This window comes from Papaver somniferum, chromosome 2, assembly GCF_003573695.1.
Source record: "Papaver somniferum cultivar HN1 chromosome 2, ASM357369v1, whole genome shotgun sequence".
NCBI classification, from domain to species: domain Eukaryota; kingdom Viridiplantae; phylum Streptophyta; class Magnoliopsida; order Ranunculales; family Papaveraceae; genus Papaver; species Papaver somniferum.
In genome coordinates this window covers 3,214,182-3,238,893 of record NC_039359.1, presented here as the reverse complement: position 1 = coordinate 3,238,893, position 24,712 = coordinate 3,214,182, and the positions used below count along the sequence as shown (strand labels likewise).

General features: G+C 38.8%; 1 protein-coding gene and 1 pseudogene across 1 annotated transcript; both read right to left on the bottom strand.

The window, feature by feature from the left end:
• Positions 1–216: 216 nt before the first annotated feature.
• LOC113352922 (exocyst complex component EXO84B-like) lies at positions 217–2,632 on the bottom strand. Its single transcript, XM_026596671.1, has one exon. It carries the CDS (start codon positions 2,630–2,632, stop codon positions 269–271), a length of 2,364 nt encoding a protein of 787 aa, XP_026452456.1. The 3' UTR covers positions 217–268.
• Positions 2,633–4,955: 2,323 nt separating this feature from the next.
• LOC113350599 lies at positions 4,956–9,059 on the bottom strand (annotated as a pseudogene).
• Between the last annotated feature and the right edge of the window lie 15,653 nt (positions 9,060–24,712).

Sequence of the window (24,712 nt, the reverse complement as noted above, 5' to 3'; positions counted from 1 at the left end):
TTTATTAAATAAAAATTAGGAAAAAATGCATGGTTAGAAGTGAAGCGTGGTTAAGTGTTTTGAAATGAGGTCTAGACATCCCCTTATTTAGTACTACTTGTTTTTTTTTAATCAAAACCTTACCCATAAACTAGCTTCCAGTGGCTGCGGAAAAAAATGGCTTAATTTAACCTATCAACTCTTAAACTATGGAAACAGAGATTTTGCATTTTACTATTATGAAAGAAAAAGAAGCTAATACTGTGTGTTGCTAGGGAAAACACGATTCTTAGGAACTCCCATGAGATACAACTGAGGAAATGGATTGCGCTGAAATGGAAGCAGTTGGGCTTTCAACATCTCGATCTCCATTTCCATACTTAGCTTTATCAGTCATGATTTTGATTGATATTTGAGCAACTTCAGCAAACCATTCATCTTCTGGCAATACACTATACGGATCTTCTCCAGTTGTAGCATATGCTTCCAATGCTCTAGCTATTATGTCCTTGATTACTTGGTGAAGATTACGAGATAAGTAGCGGCCTTGGGATGTAAAAAGAGTTACGAACTCCATGTCCAAATAAAACTGTTGAAGTCCGAGAGGTCGCATTGGTCTTGGACCCGACTCAACTTCCTCCCAAAAGGCTTGGTCGTTTGAAAGCCACATAATTACAGTCTCTGTTAATCTCATCAATAAAATAGTTGCAAATCTTTCCCTCCCCACAAACATATCAGCCGCTATGGTTGCCATCCTACTGACTTTCGCAAATAGTTCTTGAAATATTGGTGATGGAAACCACTCATGCTCTTCCACATTCCCATCCATATTTAAATACGACCCCGCATTCAAATGGGTAAAACCATCTTCAGTGAAAATCAATTCAAGGGCATGTTGACGACAGAAAGTATCTCTTAATCTGTCCACCGAACGTTGAAGCCGCTTCTTCCATTCCCTTTGTTCTGGACCACGATTTTGCCGGTCTGAAGCTCCTCTAGGCAGTTCATCTTTTCCCCCAACCTGATTCTGTGAGTTGAGTTTCATGAATGCTCGTGGGAGTAGTTCATCTGCTAATAAAGATGCATTTGCTAATAAAGCCATCTGTTGCGTTTCAGTTTCAGCCATCCTAACAATTTTGTTCTCGCAACCTTCTAAGTTCCCTTCATCTTCCATCCCACCTGGCAGTGCAGTTATCAGCAAGTTCACATATGATGTGAATACTCGTAGTAGACCTTCCAATGTTGTACCTCCCAACTGCATGTTAATGATTGGACCAACATCTTCGAAGAATTCCTGAACCATTGAGTTGAACCTGTGGGCACTACTTGAAAGCTTAGGCTGGGAGGCTATCAAAGAACCAATAGATGTAGTTGCGGACCTCCCAGACGGACGTGTACCGACAGGAGGATAAGTAAGCACCCAATCATCAGCAGCAGCTAGCGCAGCACTGCTTTCTTCAATTCTTTTTAGATTGGCATCAAGTGCCTGTTCAACACTAGGCCTAAAAAGCCTCAACAATACAGGGCAGAGTGCCAAACCACGAGATTCCAGCAAAGAGCAATGACCCAACGCTATCTGAACACACTCGGCTGCAGCTCTTAGCCCTCCAGCAGCTACTGAAGCAGATAATGCATGTCTCTTTACAAGAAGTGCTAAAGTTTCAGTCAGATCAATCGACCAAGTCACGAGTTCAGATGTATATGCTGGTTCTTCACCAAATACAGCTAAAGAGTCACCTGCTGCTTGTGCGATCGATGAGAACACAAGTTGTGAAAGAACAGCTGTAAATGCTCCTCCATATGAGGTGCTTGATGGACGCAGACTTTGCATGTTATATTGAAACCTTCGGTAATGAGCATTAAGTAGAAATGTATGTGCACGAGGGCCATCCCCAAGCTTTTTTAAAGCTAAAATGTCGGCACGAAGCTCAGCGCCGCGAGTGGAGGGTTGGCAAGCAGCTTCAACAAGCTGGTCGGCCAATTTTTGTCTATGTTCCGATATTGCAGTTTTTAACGATAAGAGTGCAGCAGGATTCAATGTCTTCTTTTGAGATGCTTCTTTGGCTACATTTTCAGCTTCATCTAGTGCATGTAAAGCTTCATCGACTCTTCTCTCGGCCAATAAAACTTCAAGAGCGTCAGGCAACTCTGAGCACCACTTTTCAACTTTTGAGGACTGTGACTGTTCCAAGTTAGCTATATCATCCAACGTCGAATCATTTGTATCAGTAGGTAATGCATCCACATTGACTCCATCGGCTAAACCATGAACTAAAGCTGCTTGATTAGACAACAGGTTTCTTATAGAAAGAAGCTCACCTTCAAGATCTGAAATTCCTTTTGATGTACGGATAAAAGCGGCATAATTTGAGTAGACGCTTTTACGCATTTCCTCTGCTGAAGCTTTCCTCAAATCATGAAGATGACTACATAATCGTCTTATATCTTTTTCGCTAAGGGTTTGGCATTTAGATGTGAGATAAGCATCGGGATCAAACTGAGAGCTTTTGAAAATCTTAAGCTTGTCTGAAAGTGGTGGACTTTGATGGCCACTTTCTTGACCAGTTTCATAATCAGAAGATAAAACTTCACTGCTTCCCTCACTTGGGTTTCTCTGTTTTTTGGGCTTTGATTTTGTTGTTGAAGAAGCCATTTCTCTTTAAAACAAAAATTTGATTTAGAGTCGGACACCCAGACTTTGGAAAACGAAATCTAAAGAGGAAATATGTTTTGATATTGCATTAGGGGTGATAGTGCAGAAATGAAAAAATTCCAGAGATTCAAACATTCAGGAAACAACTTTGCATGATCCTAAAAATTCTGTCCAATAAGTTAAATATAAACTTTTCTTTGCACGATCCTTAAATAAAGCCTATTATCTGATTGATTCTGTTTACAGAGTCCGGACCATGTCCGGTGTTGCTCAATGGAAGATCAAAAACATTTCTTCTTATGCCTACATGAAAACTGATCCCTTCAAAACCGGAAAAATATGAAGCACTGGTACTGGGACACTGATTGGGATTCGTGTATTTTTAAAAAGATCTTATATAATAATAATTCATTCTAGTATAAAAATCACATAAAATAAAAAATATCACAAATACTATTTGGAATATTAAAAATAAAAAAGAAAGATAAAAAAATACGGAAAAAAAAATCTGAAAATGGGTTTTGTCGACGGCTATTTTCGTCCCGTTTTAGGAAAAAAAATGTATTTTCGTTCTGATTCAGAATAAGTGATACTTTCACCTCGTTTCAGAAAACTGATACACCAAATTAGGTTCGGAATTCTAGTTCCGAAATATCATTCGGTCAGTTCAAATACTTTTACGAATGATTCGTGAGGTCCATATAATCCACGAACTAGGTTCAGAGTTCAAATAGTCCGGAGATATCATTCGGATTCGGCCAATTCAGATACGTTCGCGAATCATTCGGAGAATTACTAACTAGGAAAAGGAGAAAACCATTCTCTCATGGCAATCTTAATAAGAAATGATCTTGCACGATATTGTTTAGATCCGTGTCATTCCAGAAAGCAAGCAATCGCCAGTCGCTCATCATATCTTAATTCTCTTATTTCCAAAATGGCGAATCTACCTTTGCTTAATTAACACTAAAAAACTGATTAGGTTATTCAATTTAGTTAGTTAATTAACTAATTAAAATTTTGAAATTAGATTTTGTTTTGATTGAACTTGTGGATTATGTGGGTAGATTTTTGAGATATTTTTTTGGAGGTTATTCTGTTTGTAACGAGAATGAAATTCTACTACCCAAACAATATGAGATTGTAAAATTTCTGGGTGATTTCAAACTCAAAATTACGGAAGGTCGACACTTTCAGTTTTGAAAGTATGAAAAGTCGGCAAGGTCGATAAGTTTGGATGATAATAACCACAAACAGCTGACGAGGTAGTAAAAAATTAATATGTCGACTATATGTTTTTTGACGTATAGGAAAGGTGTTGTGGATACTTGATTAGTCGGTATGTTAATTATTTTCGAACCTTCATGCTACACGGTAGTCGTCATGGTCGAAAATGCAACACACTTACAATTGTTAATTAGTCATCATTTTATTTCTACAAAACTATGACGATGGATACAAGAAGCTTGCTTTCTGGGAGTTATTAGTCGTCAAGGTTTAGAGATGAAGACCATGACGCCCCTGTAAAATGTTACTTTAAGAAACATAACTCTATGAAAATTCGTCACCATATTCATCCCACAACCTTGACGACTAAAAATAAATATGAAAAATCGTCACAGAAACAGAACTCCATGAAAAGTCGTCACTATATTCATCCTACAATCTTGACGACTAAAAATAAATATGAAAAGTCGTCATGACGACAGTGTAACTGCAAATCTGCAATTCAACAATTTCAATTTTTCCGACCTAATATGGAAATTAAAAAAATCTAATATAAGGAAGGAGAAAGGAAATTAATGATGAAAGAGAAGGAAAAGAATAAGGTTTGAATCTAAAACCAAGAAAGGAGTAGTTTTCGTTATTATTAGGGGAAGGGCAATTAGGTACTATATAGGTTCAACCCTCGTAGATTCCACCCTAGTTAGCAATTTGGAATACACAAACATACGAGTATTATACGGATTCGCGAAAATCAAATTCGGTCAAAAATCCGGTCAACGGTTCGTGATTCGGGAGTAATACGGAACGAGATACGTACGTGTATAATTCGTTTTTGAGATACTAATTCGGTGCTCAAAATTCGGCTCTGTCATATTATATGAAAACAGCTTTTACACCGGGTAATAGGTAAAAATTATGACGAAACTGTATATATTTGTAGTATATGGAAATAGACCAACAATCAACGCATAGCCCAATGGTTCTAGTGTAGCCTATTAACCTAGAGGTCATGAGTTCGATCCTCTCCCATGCCCTTAATTTTTAAACTTTAAAATACTTACGCCCAACTCACCACCAGGTGTCCGGGAAGCTCATAACAGACGCGTACCATGTTCGGTGTTACAACAATTCGCCACACGAACGCGGATTAATGCGGGAACGAACAATTCGCGAATAATACGCATATTATTCGGCGAATTACTAACTAGGGATTCCACTACCTCCCCTTCTCAACAGTAAAACATAACCTTCTTCACATTTTCCTTCAGAGTAGGGAGGTGCTTAACAGCTGCACCAGCACATGCACCAGGAACCCTAGTACCACCCCGAGCACCAGCTCCACCCATACCAGCAGCACCACTGCCATGGATCCACTATCAGATGTCTCGGGTTCCATGTAAAAACGAGCACGAAATGCAGCAAGATGGGCATAATACGCTGGTGGGACTATCAAAAAGAAACACAAAAGCACAGAGTCAGTCAAATTTGTAAATGTGGAAACTCTTGCTCTGCTACTGATACTACTGTACTAGACTTGGTCAAAATGGAACACCACTGGGTCAATTTCAACTGAACCCTTTCCTACCAAGTTAAGAGTACATTTCTTGTATACTATCCCCTAACTGGATAATAAATAATAATAAAAATATGGCAAGAAAGTCATGTTCAAAAAAATTAAACAGAGCGAGTGCATCTCGCGTAGCTGCAAAAAAATGGAGAAGATCAGACAAGTAGATAATAACAAGAGTAAGCGTGACTGACAAGTGAAGCAAAGACATGTCTTATGTGTAGCAGAGATTATCTGTGAGGGGTTGGAGCCCATCGGCGGTAAACTTGTTCTCATCCCATAACACGTGACAGTGAGCTGGACGACTTGTGCCCTACAATGATTTCCATGAATCATTTGTAACCAATACACCATGATTATACAAAAATCTCATATCAACCCAAGTATAACCAAAGAAAAACAAGAAAGTGTCTGGTATATACCTGAATACCAGCATGACTGCAGAGGTAAAAGTCAAACTCAGTAGGATGACAAATCTTGGAATCTACCACAGTTCCTGCCAAATATTATTACTGTTAAAATATTTCCAGGATGTAAAACCAGCACAACAAAAGTTTATTTTACCTAGTAAAATATTTCCACTCCTGTCAATTGTTTGACGATCATTATGGCTATTTGCAAACAACCTTGTATGATGACGTTTTTGAACCACAACAAATGTAACAGGTGGCTGATAGTTTGGTTCCAAAGAAGCACAAGCCTGTGTGAACAGAAAGTGACCAGTTAGCTGCTTGATTTCTACAGGCCATAAAAAAATTTAACCCCAAGGGGTATAAGTTAAAGAATCCAAAAATTATATCAGCATACGAGGACTGTCTTCTATTCAAGCCTACAACTGTTCAGCTATTTTCACACAGTACATAAAAATTCTCCACGTTTTTACTAGCAATAGACCTTTTGTCCCTAAGAAAAGTAGCAACTTGGCACTGGACTGAACATTACCTTGCGAATAGCATCAAGCTCATAGAGTAGGACTTGATAAAACTGACCCTCCCTTACTCCATCCCTGAAAGCAGAAAATGGATCAGAAAGAAGAAAAAAAAGGCAGTAGACATAGACCAATTAGCTACATTATGAACACTGGAATCACCTGTAAAATATAATACGCTGAGGCTTCTGTCCAATTGCTCTACGGAAAGAGATAACAAGTTCCCTAGTTCATGAAAAATACCAAAAAATTATCCCAAACAAACACCGAATATGCAATTCAGGTTGCAACAAAGAAAATAAATTGAAATGACAAAGATGCAGAAACAAAACAGGCAAAACACATACTTAACCATGCCTCCCGTCATAGTTCCTCGAACTGGATCGTGTCATACTTTAAACAGATCCTGAATCAACTCTTCGCGATGGGCTTGAGCACGAACAAAACCAGCATACTTCGTTACCTCTGGCCAATCTTGTGATAGAGCATTCCGATACACGAAACTTCATCATCCAGAAATTTTAATTTCAACCATTCATTTTCAACGGTTGATATTTAAAATGGTAGATGGTAGTCTTATACGTCTCGGAATGCTTTCATTTTTGGTAAGAATGTAGAGATATATAAGAGGAAAATTTCATCAAAAAATTAGCTTCAAATACTTTGTCGTTGGGGTTTTATAGAAAAAATGACCAAACCATGTCAGGATTATGTCAATATAACCATGTGATTGGATCCTACCCCTGATTAGATTAACTAAATTAAGTATAATTAGTAATTAAATTAGACTAATCTATATGGTTTAAAGATTTTGTCCACCAATCGCTGGTATGTTGCCCCGCGTTCTTTAGTCCAAAAGGCATCCTTGTATAACAATACAAGCCTTGTGGAGTAAAGAATGCAGTATGCTCATGATCTTCTTCTGCAAGGGCGATTTGGTTGTAACCTGAGTAACCATCCATATAGGACAGTCTCTGGTGTCCTTCGGTTGCATTGACCAGTTGGTCAATATTGGGTAGCGGGTAGCTATCCTTGGGGCATGCTTTGTTAAGATTGTTAAAGTCGATGCAGATGTGCACGCCTCCGTTCTTCTTAGGTACTATCACCATATTAGATATCCATGTGGGATACTTAACTTCTCGTATGAATCCTGCTGCTAGGAGCTTTTTCAATTCCTTCTCCACTACTTCGTGGTAGATATCCGCCACCTTGTGGATACGCTGCTTGAATGGTGCAAATTTTAGTAGCCTTTGTAGTTGCGTCTCCTCATCCTCTTATAGTAATGTGCCGATGCTGATCATCCTTGGTTCTGCCTCCGTTCCGATGTTGATTTCCTTTGTTGGTTCTACCGGTGACAGGCTTTTCTTCTGAATTCGTTGAGGGGCGCTTTTCTGTAATTGTCATTTGACGGAAACGTTGGCTCCTGGGGTAGCGGAGGTGCTTGCATCCGGGACCGAGGAGGCTTCGGGAACCAAGAAGGTTCCATCCTTCACTTCCTTAGTATTTGCTTTTCGTCTTTTCCTTTCGTTTTGTTGTGCAACGACTCTTTCTTCGTTAAGTTTGACCTCCGCCAAGTTGCATAGCCTTGTATCTTGTTGATCCCCTTTGATTTCCATTTCTCCCATGGGTGTGGGGAAATGGAAATACTGATGATAAGTTGAAGTTGTTCCTCGTAAGCGATGGACCCATAACCGTCCCATAATGACGTTGTATGGCGAAGGTGCATCCACAACACATAATCTAGTGTTTGTCACCAAAGATCCTGCTCGTACCTGTAAAACAATTTCTCCTCTTGGTCTTGAAACCGCTCAATTGAAACCATAGATTGTGCAAGTGGATGAATCCATTTGCTCGGCTGTTAACCCCATACGTAGGTATGATTCATGAAATAACACATTTAACGAGCTTCCCCCATCAATGAGGACCTTCGTAACGCTCCATCCGTGAATTGGAAGGGTGATCACCAAAGGATCGTTGCGCATCTCAACCTCTTGGTTGACATCTCTTGTTGAGAATGTTAATGGCGTAGCCATCCATTCTTCCCAAGTGTTAGCTGGTGGTCCACTTAGTTTGAAGACGTCGTGGGTTTCCAACTTTCTCCTGTTTCGAGCCAATTCAAGGATATCTTTGAGTAACTCCTCTTGCCCCCCGTTATAGAATGTGATCATGTTGATGTATTTGTTGTCTTGTGGTAGCTCCACCCTTTTCTTGGGGGCTATCTCAGTATCAGCAGGTTGCACATGTACGTACTCCGTGAATTTTCCTTCATCGATGAATCTTTGAATCGTGTTCCTCAGGTGGTAACACGTGTCCATTGTATGCCCGTAGTACTGGTGGTACTCACAATACTCCTTAGCATTCTTTGTTTTGTCAGGTTGTTTTCCTCTAGTGTTAGGGTAAGGAAAACCTGGCTTTGCTCCTTCCTTGCTTAAAATGTGGGAGAACGTGGTGTTTAGATTTATGTAGATTTTATCTACGAACTCTTCTTTTCCTTTGCCATCTCCGTACTTTGATCTTTTTTCTTGAGAGCTGGTTCTGTCCCCGACTTCATTTTTTCGCTTAGGTACCTCCGGAATTGGTTCCAGAGAGTTTGTACGATGCGTAGCCACTGCTGCTTTTGTTTGTGCCCTTGGGTTGTACTTTTGTATCTCCTCGAGCCTGATGTAACGATCCTGAACAACCCGAAGCTCCCCTTCGGAATCCATAGCTCTGTTGTGAAGATCAACGAAGATAGCTGAGGTTCTGTCAAGTCCGTATTTATAACAATTAATGCTAATTTCTGGATTGACCTTTACTATTTCTTGGCACGTCTTTTTCCACCTGTCTGTGTATTGCATCAATGTCTCCCTGGGTCCGATGGCTAATGCAAATAGCCTATCTAACCCCGCCTTTATTGACTTGTTTTACATGTATGTCTCCAAGAACACAGTAGACAATTTCTCAAAAGATTCAATTGAGTTTGCTAGTAAATTATCATACCATGCCAATGCTGATCCTGTTAAGCTTGCGGGAAAGTACCTACAAAGTACTATCTCATCTCTTTCCCAATGGGCAAAGACACGAGTATAGTAACGTAGGTGAGCTGCGGGATCTGAGGTACCATTGTACGACTGAAACGTAGGTACCGGGCATTTCGCAGGGATAGGCTCCCTTAAAACGCGAAAAGACAACAGAGATGTTGTCGCTTCTTGGAGTACTTCTTCTAGCCTTGCTCCTGCGTCGCCAGTTTTCAATCCTTGTATTTTCTTGCGCATTTTCTCCATTTGCTCCATGACCATGTTCATGTTGTGAGCATCTCTAGAAAATGTATCATCATAATAGGACTGAGATGGCTTGTAAGTTGGATCTATCTCATTTGGATCGTGTTGCATTTTCCTTGTTCTCTCTGGTGGTTTATCCTTAGCTGGGTTGAGACCCACCCTTCTTCTTCCTGAGATGGCTCCGTTCTCACCCTTTCTCAGAGGCGGGTGAGTTTGAGAACCTTCGATCTGGTTGTCCAGCATGTCTTTGAGGTTCTGGTTCTCCTGAGCCATGGCGTGCATTGCGTCTTCATGCTCCTTGTTACGTAGTAGGAGAGCCGCTACCTGCGCTGCTATTTTTTCTTCTTCTTGATTTCCGCCACCCTGAGGAGTGTTGTTCTCCGGTTCCTCAGAGCCATCTACGCCTGCTTCTACTAATGGAGCGTCGGGGTCGAGATGCATTGGTGTTAGGTTTCCCAATCCTCGGTTCTGGGTAACCCTCCGTTTACCGTAGGTGGCTTTGTAACATTTGGTCGCTCTGGTAACGGCATGTCGTAGATTGGTTGTGCTCCCGATGTTTTCTCCATCCCTTCAGCAGGGATAGGTGGTTTTGTAGCAGCCGTTTTTCTTGCTATCTCGCTTTGTCCATCCTCTGCTTCATTTATTTGGTTTGTTCGAGATGGATTTTGAGATCTACCTCTTGTAACAGCAGGTCGTGAGCTTGCTGGTACATCATTTGGTTTCTGCATGTCTTCGGATTTTTGTTACCCTGCGAACATAGAAAAGATGGAAATTTTTGCTACTTGGTGCCTTCGTTAAAAAGTAGCAATTAATGCTCTGACACAGAAGACGGCTAAGCAGCTTTTTCAGAAAAAGTACTTGAATGATGTCTAAGGTTTTTAATGTCTGACGACAGCCTTGGAAAAAACAACCTTAAATGATGAAAACAAGTAAAAAGGTTGTCAAATCCCAAAAAAAGAGGGCACATTAAATGCTTTGTAAGAGATTTTCTCCTTAAACGGTTACTGAGATCCCCTAGTATTCGAAGGTGCTCATATCTAAAGGAGATTTTGTTGGAAAACTTTACTTTAGTACAAAACAAAAAATTTCACGTTTGGTGAAAAAATTTTGGTAAAACTTTGTAGATTTGAAAGGTTGCAAGTCTTTAGAGGTTATGAACTCAAAGAACTCACGTAACTTTTGGATGAACGGGTCACTAGGAAGTGCTATCCATCCTTGTTGTACTCAGATCTCTTCGTTAATGAAGATAGCGTATGCCAAAAAATTAAAGGATCGAAAAAACTCAAGCAGTTGAGCAAAACCTTCTAGCGCCAAACTGTGACTACTAATTTTCCCATAGTCTACGTAATGTATACAACTCAGAGAATCGTATACTAAGTAGTATGGATACCTCTGTTGAACTGCTGATGCTAAGTAAATAAAAGGTACTCAAGATCAAAACGATAACAATGAATAATAAGTAAAATAAATAAAGCTAAGTTATCATATGACACAAGAGATTACGTGGTTCGACTATTTAGTCTACGTCCACGGGGAAAAGAGTGATTCTTTGTATTCAATTTTGGTGGTTACAAGAGATCTTAAATGCTTCCCAAAGTAATAGAGAGAACTCAAGATATTATGTCTACTTAAGTTCTAAAAATTAAAGAGGTATAAGCTTAAGACTAGATCTTCTTCTCCTAAGAATTGAATGCCTTAATTTGTTGGTGAGGCTTGGTATTTATTGCCCCTTCGACTCCAGGTCTATCTTTGCTGTCTTGGAGTCCATCATTATCCTGATATACCTTACGTATAAGTGGTACCTTCGTTCACCGCATGTTTCCTCCAGTTGAACTCTGCCACCTCAGCTGGCCCACGTTCCTTCGGGAACTTCCCAGTCTTAGTACAGACTGTACCTTCGCTCGCCGCTAGCTTTTTCGTACCGGGTCCCGCCACGTCATCTCTCTCCACGTGCTTTGATTATGCATGTAGATAAGAGATTTGTGCATTTAATGCTGATTAGATTTGTTATCTAACTTTTTTCCTTTGCCAGCTTCCTCCCCTTAGGCTAGGCTTTACTTTATCCATCTTGACCGTCGAGACATTTCTTCTTGGGGGAAGATAAAGTAGATTTACAAAGTTATCCTCCGCTGCTCAGGTTCCTCTGTATAACGAGGGCTATACAATTATCTTGTATGCGACCGCCAAGATCGTGACGCGTGCTCCATGTAATATTGGTATTCACAAAGCCCATTATGTAATTTTTGATGGAAGATAGGATGAACTTTTGTTGACAAGGATTATGTCTATTGTATATCATTGTGAGAATAATGATGGAAAATAGAATGAATCCTTGTATATTTCGCAGTATTGATCTTCCCTGATCCATAATTTTATGTATATACTGTGAGGCTCCGTAATTTTTCTTATGTCGAGCATTATCAATTAAATTCATCACTTTTTGTGGTTAATTTGGTTGTATATTTCCGTTTAGATTAATTACGAGTTCTCTTGTGATTAATCTAATTGAGTATTTTTGGATTCAAATTCATATTCATATGTGATTTGTTATGTTCAAAGAAATCCTTATTTTTTTTTTTGAAATTAAGGTCGCTCTTGTTGTTCTTTCGGGAATGACATTTTATGGGGGAGAGTTCTTAATTGAACTTGTGCTTAATTGCGAAATCTTTGTGGAGAGTGCGGCTGTGGAATATTATAGGGGTTATCTTGTATCTTTATAAACTCCTTGATGAATGCATTTAGCTTCGGATTTATGATTGCATCTAAACAAGTTGATATATGCTTTCTTTTGGTCATGGAATGTATCTTTTGGAAATTTCATTAGGATCCCGTTTTCGTACCTTTTCCAATTTCATTTACAAAAAGGGGGAGAATTAATATGTAGTCACACTACAAATGCATATGGTTTTCGGATCATTATGTAAGAGGGAGTGGTTTCCATGTGAGATGGAGTATTGACTAAGGGGGAGTGATACATATCACCATAGTATTGTTGTCGAAGTTGTGATACAATTGAACTTTGATGCTGCATAATGATACTATAACACTGTATAAAAATGATTGAGAATTATATTTTCTCATTGTTATAGCTACGGATTTTCAACAACGATGATGCTGAACTTACAACTTTTGGGATCATTGGAGTACTTGGAAGTGACGAAGATTTCGAGTAATGTTGAAGATTAGGCATGTGGAATAGGAGCTACAAAAGTTTATTTATTTATTTTTGTATTCGATATGTATTGATAATTTTGTCACCAAAATTGACAAAGGGGGAGATTGTTAGAACATTGCTCGGTCGTACTCGCATGCGTTGCTATCTCAAGCATGTTTGTCAATGTTAGTGATCAAAACTATAAGTCTTGATTTCTAGTCTACTATAGCTAAGTCTCGGACTAGGATAGAAAGTGGAGTTGAGCTCAAGAACTCCATGGCGATCATCATACAAGACGAAGGACTATTCAAGGAACTGGTGGAACTTCATCGATTAAAAGGTATGTGGATACTGGAACTTATCTATCACTCAAAAGTATATCTACTCTATCTCCTATCTTGAGACAAAAGTCGTTTTGCTATAATGACTTTTATTATACACATTTGCTATTTCGAGCTGAGTTTATCTCGCCTATCTATTTCTTGAAATATGTGTTGGTAAGCTTTCGCTTTGGCCAAGTTCATCTTTACCTAGTGATGAAAGTCATGTTATGTTTCAATCACTTTGAAAATGTCTTTGACGAAAAATGGTTTGTGAATGACAACTATATAACGTCCTCTAAGAATGTTTGATTGATTGAAATAAGAGTATATATTATATAACCATTATTGGATATAAGCATTGTGTGGCAACACATATATGTATAAGTCCTTATTCCTTGAACCAAAGTATGCGTACTTTGTTGATCAGGAAAACCGGCACAAGAGCTGTGAGCTCAGTCCGCGAACCCAGTCCGCGAACTGACGGAGGTTCTCATCCCGAGAATATCTGCTGGAGTTTGTGAACACCTTCCGGGAACTTAAGTCCGCGAACTTGAGTTGGTTATATTTAAAGATGATTATTTGTGAACTTATATTTATATAAACTAAGGAATGCAAATTGCAAACCGTGGCTATAAAGTGCATGAATCGATTCGAGTAAATCAAATCGTTTTTGCTTCGATTGTGTCTTGTATAGTTATATAAGATTTATACAATTGAACAACTATCTAACTAGTTCATTTGAGTCATTTGAACTAGTTATGGTGAAGAAGAATATGGTTGATATGAAAGTGCTCATATGGCTAACCATTTGGTTAACTACAGTTGAACCAACAAATGTACATGTTTGGGTACGGGTACACAAACCTAAAATCGTGCATTTCATTTGTGTGTAACAAGCTAAGTTTTCGATCTAACGGTTGAAATATATTAGCTTGAATCTAATCAGGTTTTCATCTAACAATGAATATTGAATGCTTTGTTACCAAGCTAACATTGATTGCAAACCCTGATTTGAAATACTATATAAGGGAGAATTCTAGCAACTGGGAAACCTAATCCCCACACCTCATGTGTGATACTAGTTGTATTAGCTAGAGTCGATTCTCCTCTAACCTTAGGTTTCTTCTTGTAAACCAGGTTAACGACTTAAATACTTCATTGGGATTGTGAAGCCAGACCGATACTACTTTCTCGTAGTTGTGTGATCTGATCTTGCATATTCTATCGTGTTGAGTACAATCGTAACGATTGGCTTGAGAATAATATCTCCGATAGGAAAGATATAAAAGTAGTCACAAACATCTTCGTCTCATCGTTTGTGACTCCACAATATCTTCTTTCGCCGCGTCGATTAAGATTATTGTGAGGTGATTGATAATACTAGGCTGTTCTTCGGGAATATAATTCCGGGTTATCACTTGGTTCCTGTTCACCTTGATTTATCAAAAGAATGAAAAAAAACTTGTGGGTATTTATATGGGAGACAGATTTATCTATTATCATAGACTTTTCTATATGATACAGATTTGTTTATTAAAGTCTTTTGACTTTGGGTCGTAGCAACTCTTAGTTGTGGGTGAGATCAGCTAAGGGAATAAAGTGCGTAGTATCCTGTTGGGATCAGAGACGTAAGGAGCGCAACTGTACCTTGGATCAGTGTGAGATTGATTGGGGATTAACTACAGTCCAGACCGAAGTTAGTTTGTAGTAAGCTAGTGTCTGTAGCGGCTTAATACAGTGTGTGTTCAATATGGACTAGGTCCCGGGGTTTTTCTTCCTTTGCGACTTCCTCGTTAACAAAATTCTGATGTCTGTGTTATTTCTTTTCCGCATTATATTTTGTTATATAATTGAAATATCACAGGTTGTGCGTTAGAATCAATCAATTGGAAATCCGACCTTTGGTTGTTGATTAAAATTGATTGATACTTGAACATTGGTATTTGGTACCGTTCAAGTGATTTCTCTTGTATTCAATTAGATTCGCAGATTACTATTTTCTTGAGTAAGAATTGAATCGAGAAAGAGAGATATAACTCTTTGATATACTTTATTAAGATTGAGTCTAGTTGATTCTCTTGAAAGTATATTGAAGTAAGTCCATACATATTTCTAATCGAAATATTAGGTGTGGTTGTTGTACCCCCGCTTTTTTAGTTTCCATTACATATTTTCCCCCACAGGTGAACTAAATTACGAAATCACTAAGCCTCTTACAGCTGAATTCCTAAAACAAGTGGGTCACTAGTAATTGTATACTCCCTCCGTCCCACTATTAGATGATCTACTTGGTTCAAAATTTTTTCCCACTATTAGTTGACCTATCTCATTACACAAGGGGATATTTCTAAAACTATCATTTTGATTGATTATCGTTTGTATAAAAATATGTATAATTTGGTATCCATGTTTATATTGTTTATGTAGATGTTTTAAAATGCCTTTCAATGGTACAAAGTTTACGAAAATCCATGGTATCGTGTGTGAGATAGATCATTTATGAATTTGACAAGTTATTATCCATAAGGGTATAATTATAAAAGATTCCTAAAAATACTCTTTCCTATTGGTTGCCTTAAGAATTGTGCAAACTTCAACTAAGTCATCTAATAGTGGGTCGGAGGGAGTAGTAGATTAAAAGAGAACCGCAGCTTTGGGGAAGAAATATCATCAAATGATGTTTTTCCATCCATGGATACCCCGAAATAGATAACTCAACACCTCATTTTAACCCTTGATGGTTATGGTACAACTTCATTATGCCTGTCGTTTTTCCTCTGGTATGCCTGTCGTTTTGCCTCTTTCTTTCAGGTAGAACAACTTGAATACTTTCACAAGCTTGGGATGCAGCCTTGAACCTATAATTTTTAAGGTAAATGGACCATCCAGCTTTACCGTACAGTACATGGACAACTATGCCATAGAACAAGTTTAATGATACTGGCATAACCATACGTGCTGTTATAGCACCCATTCAAAGTAGATCGGCGCGTGAGTTTTTCTGGTTGTGCATTTCAAGTTGCTTTCCTAAATTCTTCAGTGCTATTCGATTTTAAGTTCTTATTGATTTAATAAAAGAGCTTACAATAAACTGTAAGGCCTATTCCTATGCACATGCCAAAACATGAAGTTTGGCATTGTAGATGGGGAAAAACGATTTGCTGGTTTTTACGGAATTGAGGAGATGACCGTGCAGAGACTCCTTGAACCGGTAAAATGCTCAACCTCACATAGATGCACTGCAAGAAGGAATTGCTTTAAGTTCGAGAGATCAATCTGTAGGACTCCGGCCTAAACCAAGACAACGGCCGTTCCAGAGTCAATTTGGTCACAAGAAAGGATGAGTTGATCTGTAGGAGGGAAGCTGAGAAATGTGTGAGATCAATGGTGATCGAGATTGTAGGTGTGCTGTGTATTCTGCGTAAGAAAGTTCTGAATGATTGAATTTACTCAGTTGAGAGTGATTGCTCAGACGATGAGTTCGTGTAGACGAAAGATTGTCTGTGTGAACTTGTCGAGAAATTCTTGTCTATTTCAATCATTATTCAGAGGCCTTTATATTGATGGAATTGTAAACACCTTTATCTCATGAAGTGTGAAAGTTGCTGAAGTCAAAGAGTGTGGAAATGGTAAGTCGTGTCAAAACCAGTTGCTCATCGTGCGAAGACTTGGTTGATTTCCCATCCACTACTTTGCTAACTCCTACAACTGATTGCACGACTTGCTCACATTCTCATTGTGTGTATGAACACACGTGCCGTAGACCGCCAGACCAAAACCCTAGTTAATATCCCCCATGTCACACGATTGACATCTCGTGGTTGTGGAGTCAGTTGATGTCCTCATGGGACGATGAGTTCTTGTATTGCTGAGTCGAACGTGATTTGCAAATGTTCTGAGACTCATGAATTGAACATGTCTGTTGAGACATATATATCATTTCCGAATAAATGTTGATAACCTGAGCAAACTGTGCTGCTGAATCGTTGAATATTGATAGTTGAACCAATATTCCTTAGTCTGAGAAAATATTGCTCATCTGAGCGACTGTTGCATGTATGATGATTGTTGGTGGAAGAACCAAACAAAGTATTAATTTAAGATACTGACTGCTAGGCCGAGTATAATAATAAAATTGTTGATCATGGGATCAACGTAAAATTATTAGTATTTGAATCTACTCAGCATTACGTTTTTGCAGAGCTCTGGATTCCGCAATTTTGATCAATTGTTGATCAATTGATGATTTATTGAAAATCAACCACGGGGTGAAGGAGGGACCGGATACATGGGATGATGAGTCTACCATGTAACGCTCAGATGCTCAAGTGAGAAAAAATACCAAAGTCTCCTAAAGACCAGTTGGTGAAAGGATGATTAAATGCTGGTTTAATCATTTATTGAAATAATGCTCGTATGAGCGTTAGGTAGTAAAACTGAGAGATGAGGGACCGACCAAGGGGTCATGAGACCTTCCCTTGGTGGTTGTGGGACCAGCTGATGGTCTTCTGAGCAAACTCCTTGTTTGTGAAGAGTTTGGACCCGATATGAGCAATTGAGCAAATTAGGTCAAAATTATTAAAACATGTGGGACTGGCTATTTGAAAACCTTAGGGCAAGCCTTGGTCAGCCAAGGAGACATGCTCATGTCACCATAATGTCCGCATCTCAATCCTGAGAATTTCGATATTTTCCGATGCGCGTTTGAGCAACATTTTGAGAAAATATGAAGGATTCAGGGTTTTGCTGAAACTGGGGAATCTTCAAGAGATGATGAAAAATAATTAGTAAAATAGGGGATTTGAAAGGTGCGGGACCGGCCAAGGCTAGGGCATGACCGACCAGCTAGCAAGCTCGGTCCCGCAGAGCCTTTTCCAATTTTATTTAATTTTATGTATTTTCCCTGATGTGAGGGAAATATCATGAAACTGAGGAATTTCATGAAGTTAAGGAATTTCCATGGGATTATGAAAATAATAATAATAAAATAGGGAGTCATGAAGTATGGGACCGGCTATGGCCAACACATGGCCGGCCGGCCAAAGAGCCCGACCCAAGGCACTTTTCCCAATTTTATAATATTTTTCATGATTTTAGGGAAATATCATAAAATCAAGAGGTTTGTTGAAACCAAGGAATTTGTTGAAATCAGAGAGTTTCCATGAGATGAGGGAAACATAAAAAATAATGATAATAAAATAAGGGGCGCGTGGGACCGGCTAGGGCATGACCGGCCGGGTAGGGCCCGATCCCACGAGTTTCCCTAATTTTACATTATTTTCATGACTTGAGGGAAACTTCACTAATTCAAGGAATTTTCATGGGATGAGGGAAATAATAATAAAATAATAAGGAGTCATGAGGTGTGGGACCGGCCACGACTAGGGCATGGCCGGCCGGCTAGTGAGTCTGGTCCCACGATATCTTTCCTAATTTATTATTATTTCTTTGATACGAGGAAACACCATGAGACTGGGGAGTTTCCTTGAGACGAATGAGATTTGCTCCAATTAAGAGATTTTCATGAGATCAGGGAAAATAATAAAAATATGATAAAATATAAAATTGGGCGTGGGACTGGCCACAGCACGGCCGGACGGCCGGTTGTTCCAGTCTCCCAGCGCCTCGATTAATATTTTATTATTTATTATTTTCTTCCTATTTTGCATAGGTTCATCGTTCCTTCGTGTTTTGGAATGATCGTTTGTGCATTCAGGTGCTCGTTTGTGCATTATTGCTGAGTAAACTTGCACCATTTTGGTCGGGGCTTACTCGAGAGCTGCTCAGATGCCCGTAAGTTGAATATTTATCACTAACCCATGGAATTCTGCTGGGAAGAACCACAAATTTAAGTGATGAAATATTACGAAGAATCGTAAAATATTGTTGAATATTCAGTTAACGATTATAGATAATTAACTGATGGCTCTATACTAGCAGGCATGTTGTTTAGGAGCATTAATTATCTGAGAATTGAGAGATATGAGCTTGTTGAAACGTCATATCTCTCCTATATAGTCAGGGAAAACGTTGTTGCATCCTGAAGACGTTGTTTCTATATACTAGCAGGCATGCTGTCTAGGAGCCGTCCAATCTTTCGATTTTATATAGAAATAATTACTGATATTTCTCAGTATTCATGAGATGTGTCGTTGCCTCAGCTGAGAGACTACACATCTACACATACTCTGAGAGACAGTCTTCTCAGTCAGAGATTTTATGGCATGAGCTTTCATGCTTCAATGAGAGACATGAGCCTCATTACTCATCTGAATGCCGAATCAGGAGCATGTATAATTATGGTTTTACGATTTTAACCCTTGTCGAAAATCCACCATCTACATTAAGTCCCCTGCTTAGTGAGGGACAGTCATGTTCCTCAGTCAGCACTGAATGGTGATTTTCTAGTTACAGATAAGATAAGTAATTGAACTTAGTCATAAGATAAGACGCTACCGGATTTTGACTGAATGAGCAAACATGGTTTGAATGAATACTACAGTGGCATAATAGAGCATCATCCATCGAGCATAAATTGGTGTAGAACCTCTGATTTGATGGTGGAACCTTGGTCGGTTTAGGATTCACGGGCCGGGCCCAAATAAGAAAATCCTTGTGAAATTAGGTTTTGGAAATAAAATTTGATATAAAAGGGATTAATCCCTTTTTTTTTTCATTTCTCTCCTTACGACCGACCACCACCCTCCTCTTTTCATCACCCTCACGTCCGAGCTTAGAAGGAAGCAGGAGAGAGGTCGACGGAATTTTGCTGATCGCCGGCGCTGTCCGGCCATACTCCGGTCGGCACCGACCAGGTAAACTTTTTTTTTTTTGCTTGCTGATTTCATGAGTTGTTAATGCTTTGATCATGTTAAAATTTTATACATGTGTATATATGAATGTGAGTTTTGTTGAAAACCCTTGTTTTAGAAAACGTATGTTCGTTCGATCGTTAGTTTAAGAAACTAGTAATAATTCCTGACTTAGGAGAGATTTTTCTTTTTGAAATAGACCTGTGTCCAATGATAAATTTTTTTTTATGAGCTTTCATGAAAACCAAAACTTTATCTTAAAAGGTATGAGCTTTTCGCAAGACCGAAATAAACCTTCGTTTCAAAGAAAAATGCTCGTACGAAGGAAAAGAGAGATTTTTTTTATTATGAAACCGTGACATATTATATAAAATATAATGTCAAATATGTATTTACGTGTGTTTGCTCACATTAGATAAAAAAAATTAAAAATTTACGTGAGTTATTCACGTTAGTTATTATTTCCTAAAATCAAAACATGGGTTTTGAGTAACCCTCGAAATTAGACAATTTATTTATGACAAAATATTGTCTTGGTGTAAATTTCATAGTCCAGCTGTGGATGTTTATACTCTGAAAATTATGTTCATGATTTTATGAAAAATCAGTTTCGATTTTCAAATAATAATGCTTTGTTCGTTACTGCAAGTTTCAAAGAACGAAAGTAATTTGGAGTATTAACTCTTATATCACAATTTCTGTGTTAGTGAACTTGTAAAGAGGTAAGAGTTAATAATTACCATTTTTGTAGATGTCTGCATAAGTATTCTATTGTCAGATTATACAACTCCATCATATTATCGAAGTTTGCACCTTGTATGATGATACATTGAAGTAGAATGCTTTGTGCACATTACAGCTACTTCGCAAGGATGTATGAATCCCAGGAAAATGATGCCTCCAGAGACGATACATGTATGGATGAGACTTCTGCTGGTGAAGAAGAAGAAGAAACTCCTGGGCCCAAAAACATTCCAAAAGATGATGCATTTTTGGCTTCAACAGGGAACTGAAAAACGTCTTCAATCTCCAGAATTTCGCCTTTTGATAAATCCTAGAGAGGTTGTTCAGAAGAAACTGGTGACTCCTCGAGCAGCCATTCGATTTTGTCTTGAACGAGGACTTTTCCTCTCGTCGATTATAGAATTCAATCTTTCTCGACGGACTTTAGAAAAATTCTCTGGATGGGCGAGAAACATGCTGGGTTTTCCTTGCGTTAGAGGCATGTTGGATAGAGCACAGGTGACCAGAGATATCCAAGCGTCTGGAGATTTGTTCATTTTCATGACGCGCGAGGTATTGTAGCTCTACTTGCTCGCTGGTGCATTCCAACTCACACATTCATATGCAGATGGGGAGGGTTTACTATTACCTTGGAGGATGTAGTTTCTTTTTTGCATCTCCCGATCGTAGGTAACTTCCCTGAAGAGATTTCAACAGAGGAGACAACAGTTTTCAATATCTTGACAACCGAGATGGAGAGAATTAATAAGGCGTCTAGCAAAGGTTGTTATGACCACTGGTTAAAACACTGGTGGCCACGAGATATTCCTCTTGACGAGCCTGACGGTATGTTATCTATTGCCTCTTTCTTGTGTTTATGGATGTCCAGGGACGTGTTTGAAGACATCGGAACTTTGCAGAAACTATTTGTAATACCTTTTGCTATTAAGATGGCACAAGGTGAACAACTTCCCATAGGTAGTCTATTCTCGGGTTCTTTGTACTCTAACCTGGATTCCTTGGTTATAGACTCCAGTGTTTCGAATGGCTTTATGAAGATTGAATGCTACGCCAATACGATGTTTCTTCAGGCTTTTATGTGGGAACGCTTCAAGAGTTATGCACCTATTCCCCGCAGCATCTTGCAAGGGCTGAATGCTGCTGATTCTCGTCGTATTTTTCCTGAGAGGGATAAAACCAGGATTATGCGCTGGTTTACGAAGCAACCTCAATCCAAGACACGCTTTATTGATGTGTTAGACAATGAATCTGAGTTTAATTTCCGTCCCCTGGGTGCTGATTCCTCCTTATGTTTCTCAGTTGCAAACTTTCAAAACCGGAGAAAGTATGATTTTGAAATATGGTGTTGACTTGAGCGATGGCGAGAGATCTTTTATGTTGAGTTGTACTCCAGGTCACTTGATATCAACAATATATGGAGACTTTTCAGTAGAAGAATAAAACATTGATAGAGCGGTTTGTCAAATGGGCATGGTGCGTTCCAACTTTTCGAAGGAAGAAACCACCAGTTGGACAGCTTAAAACCTGTTTAGATCGCACACGTGTGGAGGGAGGTTCTTACTAGTTCCCTGGTTCTGAATGAATTACATATGTAACTCCAGGTTACATAGACTTCTGGGATCAGCAACTTGAGCGTTTACACGATTTCTTAATGATTGGCCAACCTTTAGTGAAAGAGCCTCCTTACGCTGATATGATTGCTTTTCGACCAAGATTGAAACACATCTCTGGCGGCGATAAGCAAAAGATATCTCCAGGATTCACCAGTATGTATCTTTTTGCACATTCTTCATAAAATTAAAATAATTTCCTTTGATTATCACCTCAATTTCTTTTTGCAGGACGGTCGTGCGGTGAGACCTCGTCTTGAAGTGAATTTCTCGGAAGCAGAAACAGTCATTCACGGTGGAGAAGGTAGGAACAAGAATTGTAAGCTGCTACCTAACACCATAAAGTCCCCAGTTGTTTCCTTGGTGTGTTGTCAATATTTTTCTGCCGTGACTTTTTCCTATCCGTATTACTAGGATCGTAAACCAAAATTTGTTAATTGGTTACAGAACTTTGTTCCATCAAGTATTGATGGTCTTCAATTTTCTGCTGCTGGGCAGACGATTTCTGACCCGAGTGTTGAAGAAGAGAATGATGTGAGTACTCTTCCACATAGCCAAATATGATGCTTCATAGGTAAAGTTATAATGGTTTGAAAATATTTTCAGGAGGACGTCGCCATGGAAGTGGAGAGTGCTGATACTCTCTCATCCTCGGAGAATAAAGATAAAGAAAATTCCCAAGGTTCAAAACCGAATGGAAGTAATGAGACTCTTGATGTTGACGCGGGCAATTCTGATCCTTTTAACATTTCAGAGACCACCCAAGTAAGTATTTCCATTACATTTTATCCATAGAAACATGCAACTGTTGATTTATGAATGAGCGAACGATAATCCATGCGCATATACGAAAAACTCTGCTGAAATACGTCGCCAGAAAATTCAGAACTCAGTCTTTTAGCAAAAACGCCATAAAATCTTCATCTGAAGTGGTATTTTCATGGTCTTCATATGTATCTTCAAGCCCGGAAAATTTCCAAGCTTTTATAATAGAAGCTTTTTAAGTTTTGGGCATGTTTAGGGCCTGAAAAGGGTAAAACAGTAAGCTTCCAGGAGACTTTCAGAACTTTTTCAGACTGTATGTTTACCAATATTTTGACCATATCTCCTTGCTCGTTCATCGGATTGTTATGAAATTTTTACATGTTGTATAGAACATCCATATGAAGAGAATGGTATATAACTCATTCTCATATTCCTTGTATATTGCTCCCAGTTCGTCATCTTGTACAGGGCAGAGTAAAATCTCTTCAGATGAACTTGCCGCTAAGCATATTTTTATGACTTTCACGCTATTTGCTCGCGTATTGAGTGCATAGTGATGAACCTTGATGATGTTGGACTGCTTGTATGATGTAGTTTATGATCCTATTTGGTTTCCATGTTTAGATTACTCTAACCTCATGTAATCTTCGTATTAGGTACCAAATACCGAAGTTGAGGATACTGAAATCAATAATGATAATGCGAGAAGCCCTGGTGTTATTGATGAAGATACAACCATCCATGCACTTCGAGTCCATGAGATGGTTGTTACTGAACTTATGGAAACCTCGATTGTCGCTACTCCAGTAGTAGAAGAAACCGAGCCACAAGTAGAAAAGACTGAAGAAACTGCTGCCATGACCGTAGAAGTTGCTCCAGTAATTGAGAACCGTATAGTGGTGCATGAATATCCAAGTGCGGGAGTTTATTTTGATCCTCCATTTGATGCATCGCTTCTATATCATGAGTTAGTTAGTTGATTCAGCGTTCCTATTGGATATGCAGGCTTGTACGAGAAGATATGGAGGAAGTTTGGTCACATCATTGTTACCAGAGACCCTGGACGCGCTTATGCTTTAACAATGCAAGTAAGTGTCGTCTTGCGTGTTATAAGTGATATATGCACTAGGGCCATAAATATTGTGACTCCAAATGTACTCTTTGATTGGGAGTTCAACTTGGAGAATTCTAAAAGACTTGGCTTCAACGTGAAGTGGCTTCGTAAGAAAATATATGCAATCAAGAACTCGTGTGAGAATAACATACCATTTCCCAATGATGTTGTGATGGAGAAGGAAGACAAGATTTCTAAGTTGACTGAGGAGCTGAACACGGAGAAGGCGGCCTTGCAAGTCTTGAAGGATGCAGAGGAGCAAAAATCTTTCTTTACTGATTTTCTTTGATTTCCCTTTTCATAATCTCTTGAACTTATGAACTTCTGAGAGATGTGAGGGTTTATTTTGGTTTTGATATTGATTGGTTTTGGATTGGTAGGTGATTGAGGATTTTTTTTTGGGTTTGATAAAGATTTTCTTTAAGTAAAATGAATTGAATTTTGATAAATTGCTGAATTCAAATACTGAATGCAAGTATTGCAAACGTTTTGGAGAAATTGAAATGCAGTGAAAGAAAATCCTAAATGCCAAATCCTAGGCGTCATGAATTCCCAAACACCCAGTACCTCAAATTC

What these genes read in the sequence shown, in the direction of transcription:
- LOC113352922 (XM_026596671.1), bottom strand. Translation starts at nt 2,632, where the DNA reads ATGGCTTCTTCAACAACAAAATCAAAGCCCAAAAAACAGAGAAACCCA.